The 19,416-nt window shown below is 43.5% G+C and overlaps 1 protein-coding gene across 3 annotated transcripts in view; it reads left to right on the top strand.

Moving 5' to 3' along the window:
• The window catches only part of BCAS3 (BCAS3 microtubule associated cell migration factor), a 1,118,574-nt gene that overhangs the window by 556,121 nt on the left and 543,037 nt on the right, over positions 1-19,416 (top strand). For all 3 annotated transcript variants that reach the window (XM_066575105.1, XM_066575107.1, XM_066575106.1), the window contains exon 21: positions 18,224-18,420. In XM_066575105.1, coding sequence (XP_066431202.1) covers positions 18,224-18,420 — 197 coding nt within the window. The remainder of the gene's footprint in view (positions 1-18,223; positions 18,421-19,416) is intronic.

Raw genomic sequence — 19,416 nt, 5'->3', positions numbered from 1 at the left:
GCAAATACCACCCATAGCATGCTATGGTATAACGCTTTTTCCTCTACACAAGCGGAAATCAATTGCGATTTTACTCTCGCAGAGGAAAAATCCAAGCATGCACTATTTCTGTGTGGATTCCGACCTGCGGCCCTTCCACAATAACATTCCAGGTCATCGCCTAGCGACGATGTGGGAAAAGCCGGGATTTAGGGGGAAAAAACTGTAATGCGCCTGTTTGATGGCTCGCCGTGTGGACCATTCACAGTACAGCCGGCGAAGAAGAAAAGCAGGTATGTGCAGATGCCAGCTGGGCACAGGGTCGGATTCCACTGAGGACTCCAACATGCGGATTCCGATCCAGTTGTGTGCAGTCGGTCTAAAACTCAGGTGTTGGATAAGCTCAGGTGGGGGGACACTTTCATTTTCCTGCTCATGTAAATAGAGCTTATTCACGATATAAGGAAAAGTAATGTAGCTTTCTAATGCCCTTTTTATTCCAACTTTATTCCAACTTCTGATCATTTACAGGATCTTAACTTTTAAGATTTGCAGTCATTTAATTATAACATTCTTTACATTCAGAGCCTAAAAATCCATACAGACGTAAAGAGGTTATCTAAACTTTTAAAATTAATGGCCTATATGCAGGCCACCAATATGTAATTGGTGGGTGCTAGTGCTTGAGATCTCCTCCGATCAGCTGACTGATGGGGCCACTGTGCTGCAGCCTCTTCAATGTATACATCTGAGTATGATCGTATTCAGAATGCCCTTCTAAAGGCCCATTTAGACACAACGATTATTGCTCAAAAGTCATCTTTTGAACAATAATCGTTATGTTCATTTACACGGCAAGATGATCGCCCAAAATTCGCTCAAACAGCAGTTTGAGTGACAGTTTTGAGCGTTCACTTTGCATAAGTGTGTAAATAAAGACTCATTCTGTATTCAGAAGACAAGTGGGTCCGCTATCTTCTGCATACAGCTATTGTCTTCTTGACGCGCTCAGCTGTTATACAGCTGAGCGCTCCGAGCGGGGTATGCAGAACACAGCTGGAGCACTGTCTTCTGCATACTCCTGCTGTGTTCTCGGAGCGGTCAGCTGATATACAGCTGAGCGCTCTGAGCGGGTTATGCAGCAGACACCTGGAGCGCTGTTTTCTACATACTCCTGCTGTGTTCTTGAAGCACTCAGCTGGGATACAGCTGAGCTCTCCAAGCGAGGTATGCAGCAGACAGCTGGAGTGCTGTCTTTTACATACTCCTGCTGTGTTCTCGGAGCACTCAGCTGGTATACAGGTGGAAGCTCCGAGTGAGGTTTGCAGAACACTGCTGGAGCGCTGTCTTCTGCATATTCCTTCTGTGTTCACAGAGTGCTCAGCTGGTATACAACTGAGCGTTCCGTGCGGGGTATGCAGAAGATGGCTGGACCGCTTGTCTTCTGCATACTTCTGCTGTGTTCCAGGATACCAGCTGAAACAATAGTATAAGTGGTATCCCGCTGAGAACTCAGTGCGCGGCACTGATAAGACCCATCATTGTCTTTCAGCTTGCTGGAAAACAAGCAATGTATAGGCAGCAGCACTCACCGACAAATCCTACTCAGGAGGGTTTTTTTTCTTTTTTTACTCAATGTAGAAAGCACATAGGCGCAGGCTTCTCCAAAGGACTGGACCAACGTCCTCAAGAAATCCAGAGATGCAGTATATAAGAGAGCAGCACCAGGCGATGTTGTATTGTAAAAATCACATGATAAATCCAGCACAATCCATGTGTCTTCAGTAGAAAGAATCTTTATTCCCAAAACGACCAGATTACAGCAACTTTTCGACTCACAAAGGTAGAGTCTTTCTCAAGCTGAGAACGTTGCTGTAATCTGGTCGTTTTGGGAATAAAGATTCTTTCTACTGAAGACACATGGATTGTGCTGGATTTATCATGTGATTTTTACAATACAACATTGCCTGGTGCTGCTCTCTTATATACTGCATCTCTGTCTTCCAGCTTGCTGATAGACAGCGATGAGCGAATCGTTAACGAAAACTGCACAATGTCAGTGCAGTTAGGCACAACGATTATCGCTCGAAAGACGGCTTTGAGCGAATTTTTGAGCGAGAATCGTTGGGTCTAAATGGGCATTAAGTACTACAGGCTTAGCCAATTCAATTCAGTGGACGAATAAAAATAAGCCACCCATCTAAACAATGCATGTAGCTATTAGAAAAAAAATACTGTCTTTTTACATGCTTTTTTTTTTTTTCAAGTAATAGAAAACGTCACAAACGATTATCCTGCACACTTATTCAATTTTATTAAAACCTGAACAATTATCTATTTTTTTTTAAATTGGCCTAAAATAAACGATCTGTGCCAGAGTACTTACTGCAGAGCATTGTGCTGGATTACTTTAAGTATTTGCCATATCGGGTCCTTATCACTCCTATACTGGGGCCGAACAGACCCATTGACTATAATGGGGTCTGTCTCTCTTACAGCATTCCGACGCGCATTTTACAGGACATGCTGTGCTATTTTGTCCAAGATTTTCTACTGGATCTGCTCGAATGGAACGTCCGGTGTAGATATAAATGGGCTTTTACCAGTACTGTCATGATTAAAAGATTTCCTATATGTGTGATGTGTGTTTTTGCATTGAATATAGAATATCAAGCAATATCCTTACATATTTATTTGATTACAAACACTATTTCCAAATTCTCTCTTTTCTTCCTCATATCTTCCATACATAGCAGGATTCTTTAATCACACTCTGCTTTCTTATGTGATCACACATTGTAATATGAAATATTACCTTTTATTGCATCTATTTGTAGACCAGTCTTTTCAAAATGTCCTTTGTTGCATTGATTAATATGACAAGATGTTCCACAGCATAGGGAGATTCTGCACTTCTGCTCCTTGGAGCAGAAGATGTTCTTTGTTGTATAGAACAATAAGTAAGAGCTTTGCTAAAATAAACAACTGAGTACAGTGAAGCACAAAGTGCTAGGATTTAATTGTGCAAATTCCCTTTATATATGTGAACAACTTTGAAACCATTACCTTGGTGGGATGCTATGTGGATTATACCGGATTGCTGTGGGCAGCTGTAAGAGGAAGTACAATCTTTAAACCAATGAATATTTAAAGGGATTGTTCCAGAATTTGAAGATATCCTTTATCCACGGGATAGAGAATAACTTGTTGAATCTCATCACTGAGATCCCCACCAAACTCAAGAACAGGGGTCCCATGTCCCGTTCTCTTGTCACTGCGGGGTCACTGCATCCCGTGAATGGGGCTCTGGTTGAGCAAGTGCACCAGAGCTCCATTCACTTTCACTGGACTGCTGAGATAACTGAGCGGCACCACTCAAGTATTTTCAGCAGCCCTATTGAATAGAATGGAACGCTGACAACACATTCTCGGTCAGAGTTCTCTTCATGCTGACGTCGCTACGGGGGGAAGAAGCGACCTCCGCAGTGGCAGGAGAATGGGACAGAGGAGTCCTATTCTCAAGATCGGCAGGATTCTCAACAGTGAGACCCCCACTGATCTGCAAGTTATCCCCTTATCCTGTGGATAGGGGATAACTTCAAACTCTAGAACAATCCCTTTAATTATATATTCTTCAAGGACTTCCTAAACCAAAGCCTGGGAATCCTACATCTATGCAGCCGAACTGCAAATATGTGGGATATAATTGTGTTCTCAGACAAAAGCAAAAGCAAAACAAAAAAACTTAGAAACTAGACTGACCTAATGTCCTCCTGAAAAGAGAATTTTAAGAGCTCAGGCCGCAAAAGTTTATCATAACATGTCACTTTATTACAGGCAAAGTGGTATATCCAGAAAGATATTATAATTTTTAATAAATGCAGTAGTTCTCAAAAAACATCCTGAGGCACATGCAATCATCTACAGTCAGATCATAGAGATATTTAATCTCCGTCCTACATTTCCATCTAAACACAGTGTGTGGAGAAATGCTTTGTTCTCTGGTTAAAATTTAATTTTCCCAGGCGAAGTGTTGTATTCTTCTGTCGCCATTACGTTACAGATGACTTATCTATGGTAAATACTAAAAGTATACCTTCAGTAATCCACTTAAAAACTTCTTAAGATATGCACCTGTTTGTGAACACTCCGCTTCTGCCTATACGTGAGAAGATGTATGCTGTAGTAAAACGAGAGCAGTTGGTAACTTCTACCCTTAGATACATGAATAAATTAGTGACAACATACGGACTTTTAAGCCATTTTTCCACTACTTTTTAGAACTAACATGAATCTTTGTCGTCAACTGAACAGCTACTGTAAAAGTACATTAACCAGTCAATATGTAGTATACTGGCTTAGAAATAGAACCCAGCAGTATAACAGGCGGTTGTGTCCGGATTTATTCCTGCGATATACAGCCAGAAACCAGTATAATTAGTGGATGCTGCAGAGGTACAATAACATACAGAGGACCAATTGTACAATGCAGCCCTCTGCTGGTGGAGGTTGCACTTGGTCATATATTTCCCCTGTGGTGGCATCAAAGATTGGGGGGAGGGTGTGCATAACAAAACGTAAAAATTTGGACACCCCCTTATAATGCCAAAGACCTGATGCCTTGTCATTGGACCAGTTGTGATAACCCATATTTGCTAACAATGCAGTTCCCCTGGACAGGGCCAAAGGACAAGAGAGATGAAACTACCTAGTGTCCTAGTAATCACATAGTCTACCTCTATGGTACCTAAAACCTTAATTATGAAAAAAAAACCTTAAAGGGGTTGTCCCGCGAAAGCAAGTGGGGTTATACACTTCTGTATGGCCATATTAATGCACTTTGTAATGTACATCGTGCATTAATTATGAGCCATACAGAAGTTATTCACTTACCTGTTCCGTTGCTAGCGTCCTCGTCTCCATGGTGCCGTCTAATTTTCAGCGTCTAATCGCCCGATTAGACGCGCTTGCGCAGTCCGGTCTTCTTTCTTCTGAATGGGGCCGCTCGTGCCGGAGAGCGGCTCCTCGTAGCTCCGCCCCGTCACGTGTGCCGATTCCAGCCAATCAGGAGGCTGGAATCGGCAATGGACCGCACAGAAGACCTGTGGTCCACCGAGGGTGAAGATCCCGGCGGCCATCTTAGTAAGGTAAGTACGAAGTCGCAGCAGCGCCGGGATTCGGGTAAGTACCGGACGTTTTTTTTTTTTACCCCTGCATCGGGTTTGTCTCGCGCCGAACGGGGGGGCTATTGAAAAAAAACAAAACCCGTTTCGGCGCGGGACAACCCCTTTAAGTACTATTTACCTATAAAAGCAGGAAAACCCAGTTTAATTTCCTGATTTGGAAATAAAAAGTCCTATCAGAACCCTGATTTTAAAAAAAATTCTAATGGAGTAGAAATGTTGAGTGGACATATCAATTTTACAGTAAAAGAACAATTATAATATTGTGTCCTTCCTCTTTAAATGCAGCAGTAAAGCAAAATAAAACTTTATTAGCTCTTACTCGTGTGACGCAGAATGTTAAGGCAGCAGTATGCAGTCATAAGCTCTCACAATCTGAAGGCTGCAGGTTTAATCCCTGCATGGTTCAGGTAGCCAGTTCAAGGTTGACTCATCCTTCCATCCATCCAGCTTGCTGGGAGGGTAATAAATAAATTACCTGAAAGCGGTGCAGAATAAGTTGGCACTATACAAATAGTGCCCCTTCCCCTTTCTTACTAATATAACTGCACCTTGTCATGCATAAACTCTCATTCTCTGTGTCCCTTCAATGTTTATTTGCTGTCACATTTCATGCCGTGACATTTCACATTTCATGCCGTGACATTATATACATTATATGCAGCCAGATAGATAAATACGCGGATGAACTGGCAGAAAGTGCCAAGCCCAGAGAAAATTGCTGCAACTTTAGTGGGTGAACTGAAAAGTTTTCCTGTTGCCAGCAATGTTCAGCTCTTTCCACTATACTTGTTTTAGCTTTCTTTTCAGCATCAAATTTTGTCACAGAATGTATTGAGAAAGCCTGCCCTTCACTTCAACTTTTCAATTAGAACAGTGGGTAATGTGTGTTGTCAGTGTGAAGTAGATACAATATGTTTGTCCTGAACACAACAGGAGAGTGAATAGGAACATCTGGCCATAGCCTCGATTAAACTGCAAAGGCATCTGTTTACCTCTCGGCTCTGTGACACTGATGGTTCTGAGCTTAAAATATACAGGATGCTTTATCTGTGGCCTAATTTGCACTGCTTCATGAGGTACGGGCTATGAAAGAACTGGAAATCTCTCAGGGCAACCCAAGCATTGGTGAGAAACAAAAGGTAGCAGCAGAGAGGCCCTTGTATGCTCAGGAGCTTCAAGGCTCATAAATCTAGCAACATACCCAAAATTCTTGACTGGGCAAATCCTAGAAGCTGAGCAGTAAGTAATTCATAACAGCAGAGGAACAAGTGTTTCCACAGGCACATTTCTTGTGCAATAACCTTATAAACTAGAATGTTGATCATGTGCTAAGAAAAAAGATATTGCTATGAGGTAAAAGGAAACTTTTACAGTATATAAACTGGCTGTTTTTTTCTGTGTGCCTCACATATTAAGATACACAGGTTTTTTGTGCTACAGTTGGTAGCTTGAAGCGTACCTGGACTTTCAGATGATTATTCACAATAAGCTGTCCTGTGTCTACATGAGTACATATGCTATTTCTGCCCATTATATGACATCTGTCCTTTATTTATAAAAGGTTTTTCCCCCTTAGACTGTATCTCTAATTTTTAGTTATCTCTCAGTGGTGGGAAGAGACTGCTGCTATGCTATGTTCTATACTGTACATGGGCATGCATCCCAACTTTTGAACAACGAAAAGAGGGGCAACTGTGCATGCCATGGCAATTTTTGCTATATCAAGGCACACCCTTTTTATGCTAAGTCATTAGGACTGGAGTTGAGAAACACTGCTCTAGAGGACATCACTTTAGAGCAATTTGTAAGCACAAATAAAGTAATTTTATGTAAATAATTTGCTTTAATATATATATATATATATATATATATATATATATATATATATATATATATATATATAATATTAACACTAGCATCAAAGTCTGGTGATCTGGATCATACAAATATCGATTGGAATATGTAGATTGTGCCTTCTATAGCTAAATTAATCAGGTATTTTCAGGTCTTTATATTCCAGAAATTTCAGTGACAAGAGTCAAGTAGACCGAGGCATTGCTAGGGTGTTAAAGGAGCAGAGACACAAGGCCCAGGACATCTCTTGTTCCCCCACCCCCCAAATAAGGAGAAAAAAAACAAACAATATAAGAAATGAAAGCTGCACTGTGATTGGTTTCTATGGGCAAGAAAGTCTGATTGTCTTTAAGCCTTCATAAATCTGCCCCATGGTGTTCTTCCTGCAACAGCAAATACTTATTGTGAAAGGATATCACTTAAGGAAACACAAGAGTCCTTCACCAACATGTACCAAAGAACAAAACCACTTGCTAAAAGTTGTATTCAGAGTTTCGTTTAGAAATGGCGCTAAACCAGGAGCAGATTGCAATAGCCCTCCGAAATCACCTAGGAGAATGCGGAGCACGTTGGTGTATCACAAACAACATGTCGGCGAGGGCTGAAATCTGTGAACATGAAATCATACTAATTAGCATGTGGGGGAACTAAAAAAACTTGATAAAGCTAAATGCCTAAATTAGTGTATGTGTTGCTGAGTATAATTGCTAGAAGACTTTTGTACCTATTGCTGTACCTTGATGAACGAAGTGTGGTCTCATTTATCAGGTTATGTGAATTCACAGAATATAAGGTACTGGTCTTCTGAAAACCACCACCTGACTCACGAAACACCACTACGGGACAAGAAAATAGGCGTTTGGTGTACCGTGTTAGGAACACGAATGGTGGGCACAATTTTCTAATCAACCATGATCAGCTATTTATCTGGACATATTTGAACAGTTTTACAACCAACTGACACCAGAAGAAAGAATGCACTGCTTTTTCTAATAAGATGGGACTGAAATGCCACACCTCCCATGACTCATTGGCACGGATTCATGAACTGTTGACTGGAAGAGTGAACTGTGGGCAAGACGTTAGGGCCACCATGCTCCCTGGGCTTGTCCACGTGCAACTTTTGTCTGTGGAGAAATTTAAAGCAGGAAGTGTGCGCCAATAATCTGCATACCCTGGATGAATTCAAGGAAACCATCACAAACACTATCCACAGCATCACTGTTGAAGGCAATATCAGCCAGCATGTTGTGATGTGCCCACAGGTGAATAAAAGAGAACTTTCAACATCTTTCGTAACATGTGGGTAAATCAGTAAAGCTTTGAAAGAAACAATCTACTTCCTGTCACATCATTATTCGAGGTGGGCTACAATTCCTTGGTCCAGTACTATGCTTTAGAAATAATAGTGCCCTAAACTTATAATTGCATCTGTGCGACGGTGACCAGCAAAGTGCTGGAGGGCAGATATATTTCGCCTAGGATGCTCTCCTATGCGGCTTTAGGGAGCACTTGGGCAGATACGTGCCACCGAGCAGCCTGGGCTCGGTGGAGGAAGCCGGCAGTATGGTGTCAGTAACATTAATTTACTGACACGCTGTAGTGTGTAAGTGGCTCCAAGCCACATAATCCGGGCCGGATTTTCCTGGAGTGGTCAAAGCGAAGGGTGGGATGGCCACTCCCACGTACCAGGTGAGGCTGGTACCAGGCCTTATAAAGCCTGGGCCTACAGGGCCTGGAAAGAGAGCTGAGACCTTTGCAGGTCTAGGAGCCTGGCTGGCTGTGCGCAGATACCATTTGGTTACCAGTGTGTAGACAGGAATGCTCCATGTTTAGTAAGTGCTCAGACGAGCAGGATTTACTTTCTGTTGGCCTTAAGTAAAGGCCTGTATTTTGCTTTGTTTGCTTGGAAATAAACCCAGGCAAAGCCTGGACTAAAGACTTTATCCCATGTGTCACTGTCTCTGACTGCTTATGCCCAGGTTGCTACCGATCCTAAACGCTAATCCCTCACATATGGTGTTTGGATGCGGGCAGCGGTCTTAAAGAGACATACACCAATTAATGGACATTTTGCTGCAGCAGCTGGAGAACCGTTGCTAAGGGCAACCGCCTAAGAGAGATTGACTGGAGAGTGCTGTGACCCCCATGTCCTGGGTGAAAGCTGCAACGGCGCAGCAATCAGACACTGCCAAGATGGAAGAACTGATAAAGCAGCTGGTGCAAATGAACGTGCAGCAGCAACAAACGTTGGCTCAGCAGCAACAAATGAACGTGCAGCAACAACAAACATTTGCTCAGCAGCAACAAATGACGGCGACCCAGCAAAAGGTCTATGAGGAGGCCATGAGAGCTCAGGCCGAAAGTAATGCTCTCCTGGTGGAAGCCAACCATTTAGCCTCACAGGAGCAACAACGAGCTAACCAGCAGCTGCAAGAGCAAGTCCTGGCAGTGGCGCAAAGTGTGCAGAGGTCGTCTGGTTCACTTCCCACCGCCCGTACCGCGGTACAGGCGTCCTTACAAAAGATGACGCCCGCAGATGACGTTGAGGCCTATCTCGCTGTCTTTGAAAGAGTGGCAGAGAGGGAGAAGTTACCGGTGCCTCAGTGGGCTGAGGTAGTGGCGCCTTTCCTGATGGGGGAACCTCAAAAAGCCTGTTTTGACCTCGGTGAGCAAGATGCCAAGGACTATGGTAAACTCAAGGGTGAGATCCTGGCACGCTTGGGCGTGAATACCCATGTGCGGGCCCGACGGGTGCACAACTGGAGTTTTGCGGACCACCTGCCAGCTCGCTCCCAGATGTACGACCTGTTCCACCTGGTGAGAAAGTGGCTGCAACCGGAGGAGTCGACCCCAGCAGAGATCGTGCAAAAAGTTGTTCTGGACAAATTTATCCGCTCGTCGGCCCCCGCAATCCAGCGCTGGGTGGGACAAGGGGGCCCCCAGGACGTGGAACAGCTCGTGAACCTCGTCGAGCGGTATAAAGCCACGGAGGACTTATTGCAAGCCAGGCCTCCTGGACGTTCCAACCCCGGGAACAGCAAGTCGTCCGGAGCACCTGGTAAGACTGTTCCTTATGTAAGGGGTGTCAAAAGTGTCCCAAAGGGAGGCGGCCCAGAGGGGGATCATTCGGGACAGAAGAGGAGTCCCAACTGGATAGTCCGGTCCCGGGTAGAACCCCAAGGGGACCGGGGACCCATACTGTGTTGGCGCTGTCGTGAGCCTGGGCATATTGCCGCCAACTGTCCACTTAGCGTGGAACCAATGGACTGTGACTCTGCCCGGCGGAGATCGATGTTCGCACGGCCAGTATGCTCTGCAGAGACTGTGTCAGAGACTGATCGACCATTATGTCACATAAAGGTGAATGACTTTGCGGTGACAGCTCTACTGGACTCGGAGCTTGGTTACGCTGGTGCACTCCAGCTTGGTTGATCCCACAACCATCACCAGCCGTCGCATGGGGTTTTTGTGTGTGCATGGGGACACCAAGGAGTATCCTATTGCCCTTGTAAAACTTGAGACTCCGTGTGGACTTGCCACCCATGAGGTGGGCGTCGTAAGGTCCTTAATGCACACCGTGATTCTCGGGAGAGACTTCCCTCTATTTTGGGACTTGTGGCGAAACCGAGGGTCATCTACAAGTAATGTTCATGATGATGCAAATGTGTATGATGTATGTCCAGAACCGTCTGACCCTGAGGGTACGGTTCCGGCAGTAGGGGTGACCCAAGAGAATGGGGATAACTTTCCCTTAACAGTACTGGCGGGTGAGACAGAGGTACAGGACGAAGTGGTTGCTATGCCTGACTTAGAGGTCTCACGTGCCAATTTCGGAACTGAGCAGCTCCGAGACCCCACCTTAGAAAAAGCTAGGGAAAACGTTAAAGTGATAAATGGGGAGCCTCAATTCCCAGGGGCTGATACTGTGTTTCCACACCTTGCAGTCAACCAAGAATTGTTGTATCAGGTTGACAAGGTCCGTGGGGAGGTTGTGGAACAGCTGGTGGTCCCTCAGTCCTATCGTAGGATGGTCTTAGACCTGGCGCACAAGCATGTGCTGGGAGGTCATCTCGGGAGCGAAAAGACTAGGGAACGCATCCTTCAGCGTTTTTTCTGGCCTGGGGTACATGGTGATGTAAAACGTTACTGTGAGTCGTGCCCGGAGTGTCAAATAACAGCTCCTATGCACTATTACCGGAACCCCTTAGTGCCCTTGCCCATCATAGAGGTGCCGTTTGAGCGGATCGCTATGGACCTAGTTGGGCCCTTGGTAAAGTCTGCCCGGGGTCACCAACATATATTAGTGGTTGTAGACTATGCCACCCGTTACCCCGAAGCCATTCCTTTACGCAATACGTCATCCAAGGGTATTGCAAAGGAACTACTACACATGTTCTCCCGCACGGGCATACCAAAACAGATCCTGACAGACCAAGGAACCCCCTTTATGTCAAAGGTCATGAAGGAATTGTGTAAGCTGCTGAATATTAAGCACTTACGGACATCTGTATACCACCCACAGACGGATGGTCTGGTTGAGAGATTTAATAAGACCCTAAAAAGCATGCTCAAAAGGTAGTCAATAAGGATGGGAAGGACTGGGACTGTCTGCTGCCATATTTAATGTTCTCAATCCGTGAAGTCCCACAATCCTCCACTGGGTTCTCTCCCTTTGAATTAGTTTATGGTAGACATCCTCGGGGGCTCCTTGATGTAGCCAAGGAGCCCTGGGAGCACGAGTCCACCCCCTACAGGAGTGTTATTGAACACATTTCCCTCATGCAAGATCGCATTGCGGCGGTCATGCCCATTGTTAGAGAACACTTACAGCAGGCTCAAGAAGCCCAAAGTCGGGTATATAACAGGTCCGCCAAGGTGAGAACCTTCAACCCTGGGGATTGGGTAGTAGTGTTGGTGCCCACCCTAGAAAGTAAATTCCTAGCAAAATGGCAAAGGCCCTATGAAATAATCGAGAAAGTCGGAGAGGTAAACTATAAGGTGTACCAGCCAGGTAGGCGGAAGCCAGAACAGTTGTACCATGTAAACCTAATTAAGCCATGGAAGGACAGAGAAGCCCTGACTGCAGTGAGCACCCCCCATGGTGGGGTCCCAGAGGTGTGTGTATCAGGGTCCCTGTCCAAATCCCAACAGCAAGAGTCTAGGGAATTTATACGACGTAATTCAGATGTGTTCTCCGATATACCAGGGTGTACTGGTGTCATAAAACACGACATTATAACCGAACCAGGGGTAAAGGTTCAGTTGAAACCGTACAGGGTTCCAGAAGCCCACAGACGAGCCATCTCAGAGGAGGTCAAGAAAATGCTAGACCTCGGAGTAATTGAGGAGTCGAAAAGCGAATGGTCCAGCCTTATCGTGCTGATACCAAAACCTGATGGCTCTCTGCGCTTCTGTAATGACTTCCGGAAGCTAAATGACGTGTCAAAATTTGACGCATACCCAATGCCGAGAGTGGACGAGTTAATTGAGAGACTGGGACATGCCAGATACTTTTCCACTCCCGACCTTACTAAAGGCTACTGGCAGGTTCCCCTTACAGAGAACGCGAAAGAAAAGACGGCGTTTGCCACACCAGAAGGGTTGTTTCAGTACATCTGCCTACCCTTCGGTTTGCATGGAGCCCCAGCAACATTTCAAAGATTGATGGATGTCATACTCAAACCCCATCGTCAATATGCTTCAGCATATTTAGATGATATCATCATCTTTAGCGAAGACTGGGACAGCCATCTACCCAAGGTACAGGCAGTACTGAACTCCCTTAGAAAAGCGGGGCTCACAGCAAACCCAAAGAAGTGCGCCATAGGCCTCGAAGAAGCACGATACCTGGGATATGTAATAGGCAGGGGTATTATAAAACCCCAGATCAAGTTGAAGCTGTTCAGGACTGGCCACAACCCACTACTAAAAAGCAGGTGAGGGCTTTTTTAGGCATTGTAGGGTACTATAGGCGGTTCGTGCAGAACTTTGCTAGCATAGCAGCACCCCTAACAGACTTGACCAAGAACAGTAAGTCAGTCATGGTCAAGTGGAACCCTGACGCAGAAAAGGCGTTCCAAGAGTTAAAACGGGCCCTCTGTAGACGTCCAGTGTTGGTCACACCTAATTTTAAAAGAGAATTTGTCGTTCAAACAGACGCGTCCGACGTGGGACTGGGAGCAGCTCTGTCCCAAGAAGTAGAGGGAGAAGAACATCCCGTAATTTATCTGAGCAGGAAGCTCACGCCACCCGAGAAAAATTACAGCATTGTTGAACGGGAGTGCCTGGCCATCAAATGGGCCCTTGAATCCCTAAAATACTACCTTCTAGGTCGGCACTTCAGGCTGATCACAGACCACTCTCCCTTAACCTGGATGTCACAGGCAAAAGAAAGAAACGCCAGAGTCATTAGGTGGTTCCTGACACTTCAAAACTTCAGTTTTTCTGTTGAACGCAGGGCAGGAAAGCTACAGGGCAATGCCGATGCCTTATCAAGGACGCATTGCATGGCAGCTAAAGGTGTCCGACCCCACAGGCTCGAACAGAGGGGGAGGGTATGTGAGACGGTGACCGGCAAAGTGCTGGAGGGCAGATATATTTCGCCTGGGATGCTCTCCTATGCGGCTTTAGGGAGCACTTGGGCAGATACGTGCCACCGAGCAGCCTGGGCTCGGTGGAGGAAGCCGGCAGTATGGTGTCAGTAACATTAAGTTACTGACACGCTGTAGAGTGTAAGTGGCTCCAAGCCACATAATCCGGGCCGGATTTTCCTGGAGTGGTCAAAGTGAAGGGTGGGATGGCCACTCCCACGTACCAGGTGAGGCTGGTACCAGGCCTTATAAAGCCTGGGCCTACAGGGCCTGGAAAGAGAGCTGAGACCTTTGCAGGTCTAGGAGCCTGGCTGGCTGTGCGCAGATACCATTTGGTTACCAGTGTGTAGACAGGGATGCTCCATGTTTAGTAAGTGCTCAGACGAGCAGGATTTACTTTCTGTTGGCCTGAAGTAAAGGCCTGTATTTTGCTTTGTTTGCTTGGAAATAAACCCAGGCAAAGCCTGGACTAAAGACTTTATCCCATGTGTCACTGTCTCTGACTGCTTATGCCCAGGTTGCTACCGATCCTAAACGCTAATCCCTCACACATCCTAAAAATACTGCTACAAACTGTACTCTTGCATTTTTCGTGTAACTGTTTTTTGTTTTTGTGTGTTGTTAAAAACTTTTCTAGCTAGTGATATGAAGCCAACATAATAAAGTGATATCTCTTCATGGCAAGTAAAGAAAAAATGGCTGGGTTATGTGTAGAAATGTGATGTCCTGCTAGTGGTGCTAAGAAAAGATGCCCTGGATCTCCAGCACTAGCAACACCCATGATGTAGAAACACTACAGTAACGTGTCAATTCATTTGAGTCTTACTACTTTATTCACTGCATGCTCCTAAAATGTCATGTCAGGGACAATGATACAATGGAGTTTGTAAAACTGTGGACAGGATTTAGGAATAAGAAATAACACATTTTACTTAAAACTTTGGAACAAGTGTTGGGCACATGTCAAAGAGATGTGTTAGAGGATAACAATGTTCAAAATGTAAGTTAAAGAATTCATTATGCAGACAGGTCGCTATAGATTGGAACGTTGTGCACTGCATTTGCTGAAATTGTCCACACCATGCATTTTTGGCTCTACTGATACTTGTTACTGAGTCAGAACAGAACGCTTTTTATATGGTCCTGGGTAGTAAGATAGAGATAGAGACTTAGAAGTGCCTTCTTCAGCTGAACTTGATATTATAGGTGTATAGAAGAAAAGGTGGTGCAAGCCTAGATACACTGACCAACCAGTCGTTGTATTAGCAGAATTGGAGATGCAGTGAGAGTAGGCAGTAGTTAGGTATACAAAGTACTGCTTGTCAAGATACCAGTAATGATAGGAAAGATCTTTTTGTAACTTTATCGTAATCTTGAAAGGTGAGGATAAAAAATATTAGTACGAAAAATGTCTGTCTCCTCAAGGGGTTAAAAACCTAAGCCTGAGAATGCTGTGAAGACAGCTTAAAGGGGTTTTCCGGGAATTGGGAATTGATAACCTGTCCACAGGATAGGTCATAAATAGTTGATCGGTGAGGGTCTGCCTTTCGGGATCCCTACCGATCAGCTGATCCTCAAGCCTGCTGTCCGTGCAGTGGGCCGGACGTCTGCATCAGTGGTCAGACCCAGATCTGTAATATGTATATGGCTTCACTCCCAAACTATGGAAGTGATGCCTTTTACTACACTTCTGGCCCCGACTGTGAAGCAGTCTATTACACTTCCACCTCTGACCACCGATCCGCATGTGCGGCCCTGCTGTACTGACAATGAGCTAGAGAATCAGCTGATCAGCGGGGATCTCAAGTAGCAGAACCCTGTGAATCTCTGCAAAACCCATTATTTGAACATGCCCACAATTAATAGCCAGTTCCTTAAAAAAAACCTTAAATTTATTAATTTTTTTGTTTTCAAAATAGGTAACAGTGTAAGCCCATCGTTTACGTTAAAGACTATATAGCCATTATTCTGGGAGAGAGGTGGACATGTTCAGTGCTACTTTACAGGTGCACATTTATTCAGTGATCTGAGCTACTATTGTTGGCAAGTAATAGACTTATGTTATAACCTGCCACTGGGAGAAAAGACTATATTCATTTTCATAAATGCGAAGAATGTTCCCCAGGCTACTTTTTCATTGCTGTTTTTATATCTGCTGAATTTGCTTTAAAAGAACATGTGTTTGCAGTGAAATATTGTATAAAACTTGACTTGCGTTAAACCACAATCCTGTTTACTTTCTAAAATAGCATTTATTAACATTCAGTGTTACATTTATGAATTCTTACAGATTAATAAAAAATGTTTAATTCCCTTACAAATTCCATAATATTTGCTCAGCTGTGTCAGTGTAAGGAAAAATGGAAGACTGGATGAAAAATAAACGTGGTACAATCTCAAGAGCAGTAACGCAGTTCACCAGGATTTTCCTTTTCTCGTCCCTGAAATTATATAATAGAAAAGGTTGTGTTTATTAAAGTGTTGAGAAGGTACATATGAAGGTATTTCAAAATGATAAATATTGCTGAAGCCATGCTAACAACTGTAGTATATTGGACATTCTTAGAGATTGCTCGTGGGCCTGTGTGTTATTAGACTAATGATATTTGGGGTATGCAACTTTTCCAGAAAGTGTTAAACTATAAAACTGTGATTATAAGATAGCCATTAGCATATACATTGCTTGGAAATCTGGCAATAAATATGTAACATTGTTGTCTGACACCTATTCTATTCACTATTAATACATTTGAGGAGGTACATAAAAAACATCTGTTTATTGAGAGGAGTTATCACACTTTACATATTCATGCCATATCCACAGGACATGCAATTAATGCCTGATTAGGTGTGTTTTCACTTCTGCTACTGACACACATTAGTAGAATGGGGATTCTGTGACCCTCGTTTGCTAATTGAACGTAGCCAATTACCCCAATTGAAATCATTGAGGAAGGTTTGCTAATACTGTGTAATAGTGCAAACTTAAACTAGACAGTCTGAAAATGCATCACAGAAGGGGAAATATAAAAAAAAAAAGTAAAACAATCACAGAAAACGCCATTACTTACTGAGTAAGGAGTGCATATAGATGCATCCTCTCACCATGCAGGTAGCTGACTACCAAATGGAGGAGCGAATTACACCTGTGCGGGACACAAAGTGCCAGACCATTCTGATATATGTAGTTCATCATGCAGACCAGCAACCTATTAATGACGCCATGATAATTCGGTGGGTTGCCCTGCACTTCCATCAGTGAACCACATTGGTACTGCCACCCTGTGCTCAGTGAACCACATTGGTACTGCCACCCTGTGCTCCATTTGGTAGTCAGCTACCTGCATGGTGAGAGAGGATGCATTTATATGCACTCCTCACTCAGTAAGTAACAATAATTACCTGAAAGCGCTGCTGAATAAGTTGGCTCTATATAAATACCAAGATTTATTTTATATGCATTAGTTTGCTGTTCCCGTCACAAACTATGGCTGACACCTCCAATGGTCTGCATCTTATGCAGCATGGTTTATGAAGCGTGACATATTCTACTGATAGGGGTGTCCAAATATTTTTGCTAGGATGGTGTAGTCTCATAAACCCATTCACACTGTGTGGAAGAAAATCAGCATTTACTTTAGGGCTTGCTATGGATTTTCAGTGATTTAGAGCTCATGTCCAGGGGGCAGATCTGATTTGTGCAAATGAAAAAAAAAATCGCAGCATGCTCCATTTCACTATGGATCCCGCATGTACGTCTTCCAATGAAGTCAATGGAAGCCATCCGCTCTGCTGACTATCTGCAATTGAATTGCGGATGGGCCGCAGATTCCGCGGGAAAGCAGGAGTTTTAACAAAAAAACTCCACTGCACACATGTGGCAGTGTGCCGGCTGGCGCTTCTGAACACATCTGCAGTGAAGAAAAGAGAAGACCCACAGAAGACTCGGACGGGTTAGTAAAATCATGCAATGTCCTCGGCCGTGGCCATGGTCGGATTCTGCTGCAGGCTCCCACATTCGGAATCCGATCTGCCTTTGGGCATGAGGCCTTACAATGACTTGAAAATCAGCAGTGTATTAAGTGTAAAGAAATCAAAGTACAAGTGTTAGCGGTGCAAAAGTTCTAATACACTTTAACAGTTGATGTCTTAACAGCATATAAGTTGTTATCCCTCATCTAGTCATTTGCTATCATTTACAAAGTAAATTAAACAATGCAGTTGAATATAGGCTAGAAATGAATGATGGTGGACTTGAAAAGTAAAGGTAGCCATACACATTAAATGCAGATCGGCTGGAGCTGCCAATTTTGTCGAGACTCTAGGATCATATAATGAGAATAATAGACAAGAGTATAGAAATGAGTTGTGTGCAAATGTTTCAAAATATGTCTATGCCATGCTGAAAATGTAAACTTGACTAAAATATTTAACTACAGGAACTTTAGGTAGAGTTGACTTGCACTCTTGGTTCTTCTCACAACACTCTAGTACTATAGATTTGTGCATATGTTATATTTGATGTATTTCAACTTTTCTTGTGCTTTCTTAAATTGAAAGAAGAATTTTCATATTGAATTGAATTGATTACTTTCCCTTCTTGTATTCCAGGTCGAAATAGTCACACATACAGGACCTCACAGAAGATTGTGGATGGGACCTCAGTTTCAGTTTAAAACTATCCATCCCTCTGGCCAAACAACTGTGATCTCTTCTAGCTCCTCAGTCCTGCACTCGCATGGTCCAAGTGATACCCCTCAGCCATTGCTGGAATTTGACACAGATGATCTTGATCTAAACAGCCTAAGGTAGCTTTTCTGCGAATACCAAATACTCTATGCAAAGTTGTTTTTATTTTACTATTGCCACTAAATTGTTATTTTTTATTTTAAAATTTCTCTTATTTCTTCATTTATTACCGAATGAATAGCATGTTAATGTAATATACATAGTTTCAATAGTTGCGACATCCAGATCCATTTCAAATTCATTTAATGAATCTGCAATTAGAAAATCAATCTGTGAACAAGAAAAAGGTTTGGTATTGTGTTAGTCAGTTAGAGCAAAATGTGACTGTTCTCAGTACAAAGTAATCTTATTATAATATGATACCTTTTAATGGCTAAAAAATAGATGGTGCAGCAAGCTTTCCAACCTACTTAAGGCTCTTCATCAGGTTTAAGAGCATATATCTGAAGAAGTTATAAAACCTTTTGAATGTTTAGGCCAGTGTTGAGAGTGTCAAAGATGGTTACAAATTTGTATTTCCAAATTCTTATATGATGTTGAGATTTGAAGTTGCTTTTTAATATGGTATACTTCATATGTTCTATGTTGTGTCCGTGGCTAGAAAAATGCTCGGCTACAGGAAATTTGGTCAGTCTTTCTGTAATTGTGTGGAGATGAGACCTCGTCCCTTCTTAAAGTTTTTGTTCTGTTTTTCCAACATAAAGCAACCCTAATAGGACCTTTACTGCACAGGATCAGATTCACAGCATTGGACATGGAACATGTGACTGTCCCAAGGATCTTAGAGTCCTGCTCAGATTTTGCAGCTCCTTACATTGCAGGTATAAGTTCCTTTTTGTGTATCAGGGGGCAATGCACTCCTGATTATAAAGTTCCTCAGATTTGGAGGTTGCCTGTAACATATGATTGGGGTGGGAATATGGTTTTCAGATGGTCATCCTTGTGTAGGGTATGATGGAGTTTCCTTGCAGTTTTCCTTAGTACTTCTAGCTGCGGATTGTAGGTCACTTCTAGAGGTACACAATAATTTCCTTCTTTATATATTGCATTAGTTG

Source organism: Eleutherodactylus coqui, chromosome 1 (assembly GCF_035609145.1).
Source record: "Eleutherodactylus coqui strain aEleCoq1 chromosome 1, aEleCoq1.hap1, whole genome shotgun sequence".
Lineage (NCBI taxonomy): Eukaryota > Metazoa > Chordata > Amphibia > Anura > Eleutherodactylidae > Eleutherodactylus > Eleutherodactylus coqui.
This window is presented reverse-complemented; position numbering and strand designations above follow the sequence as displayed.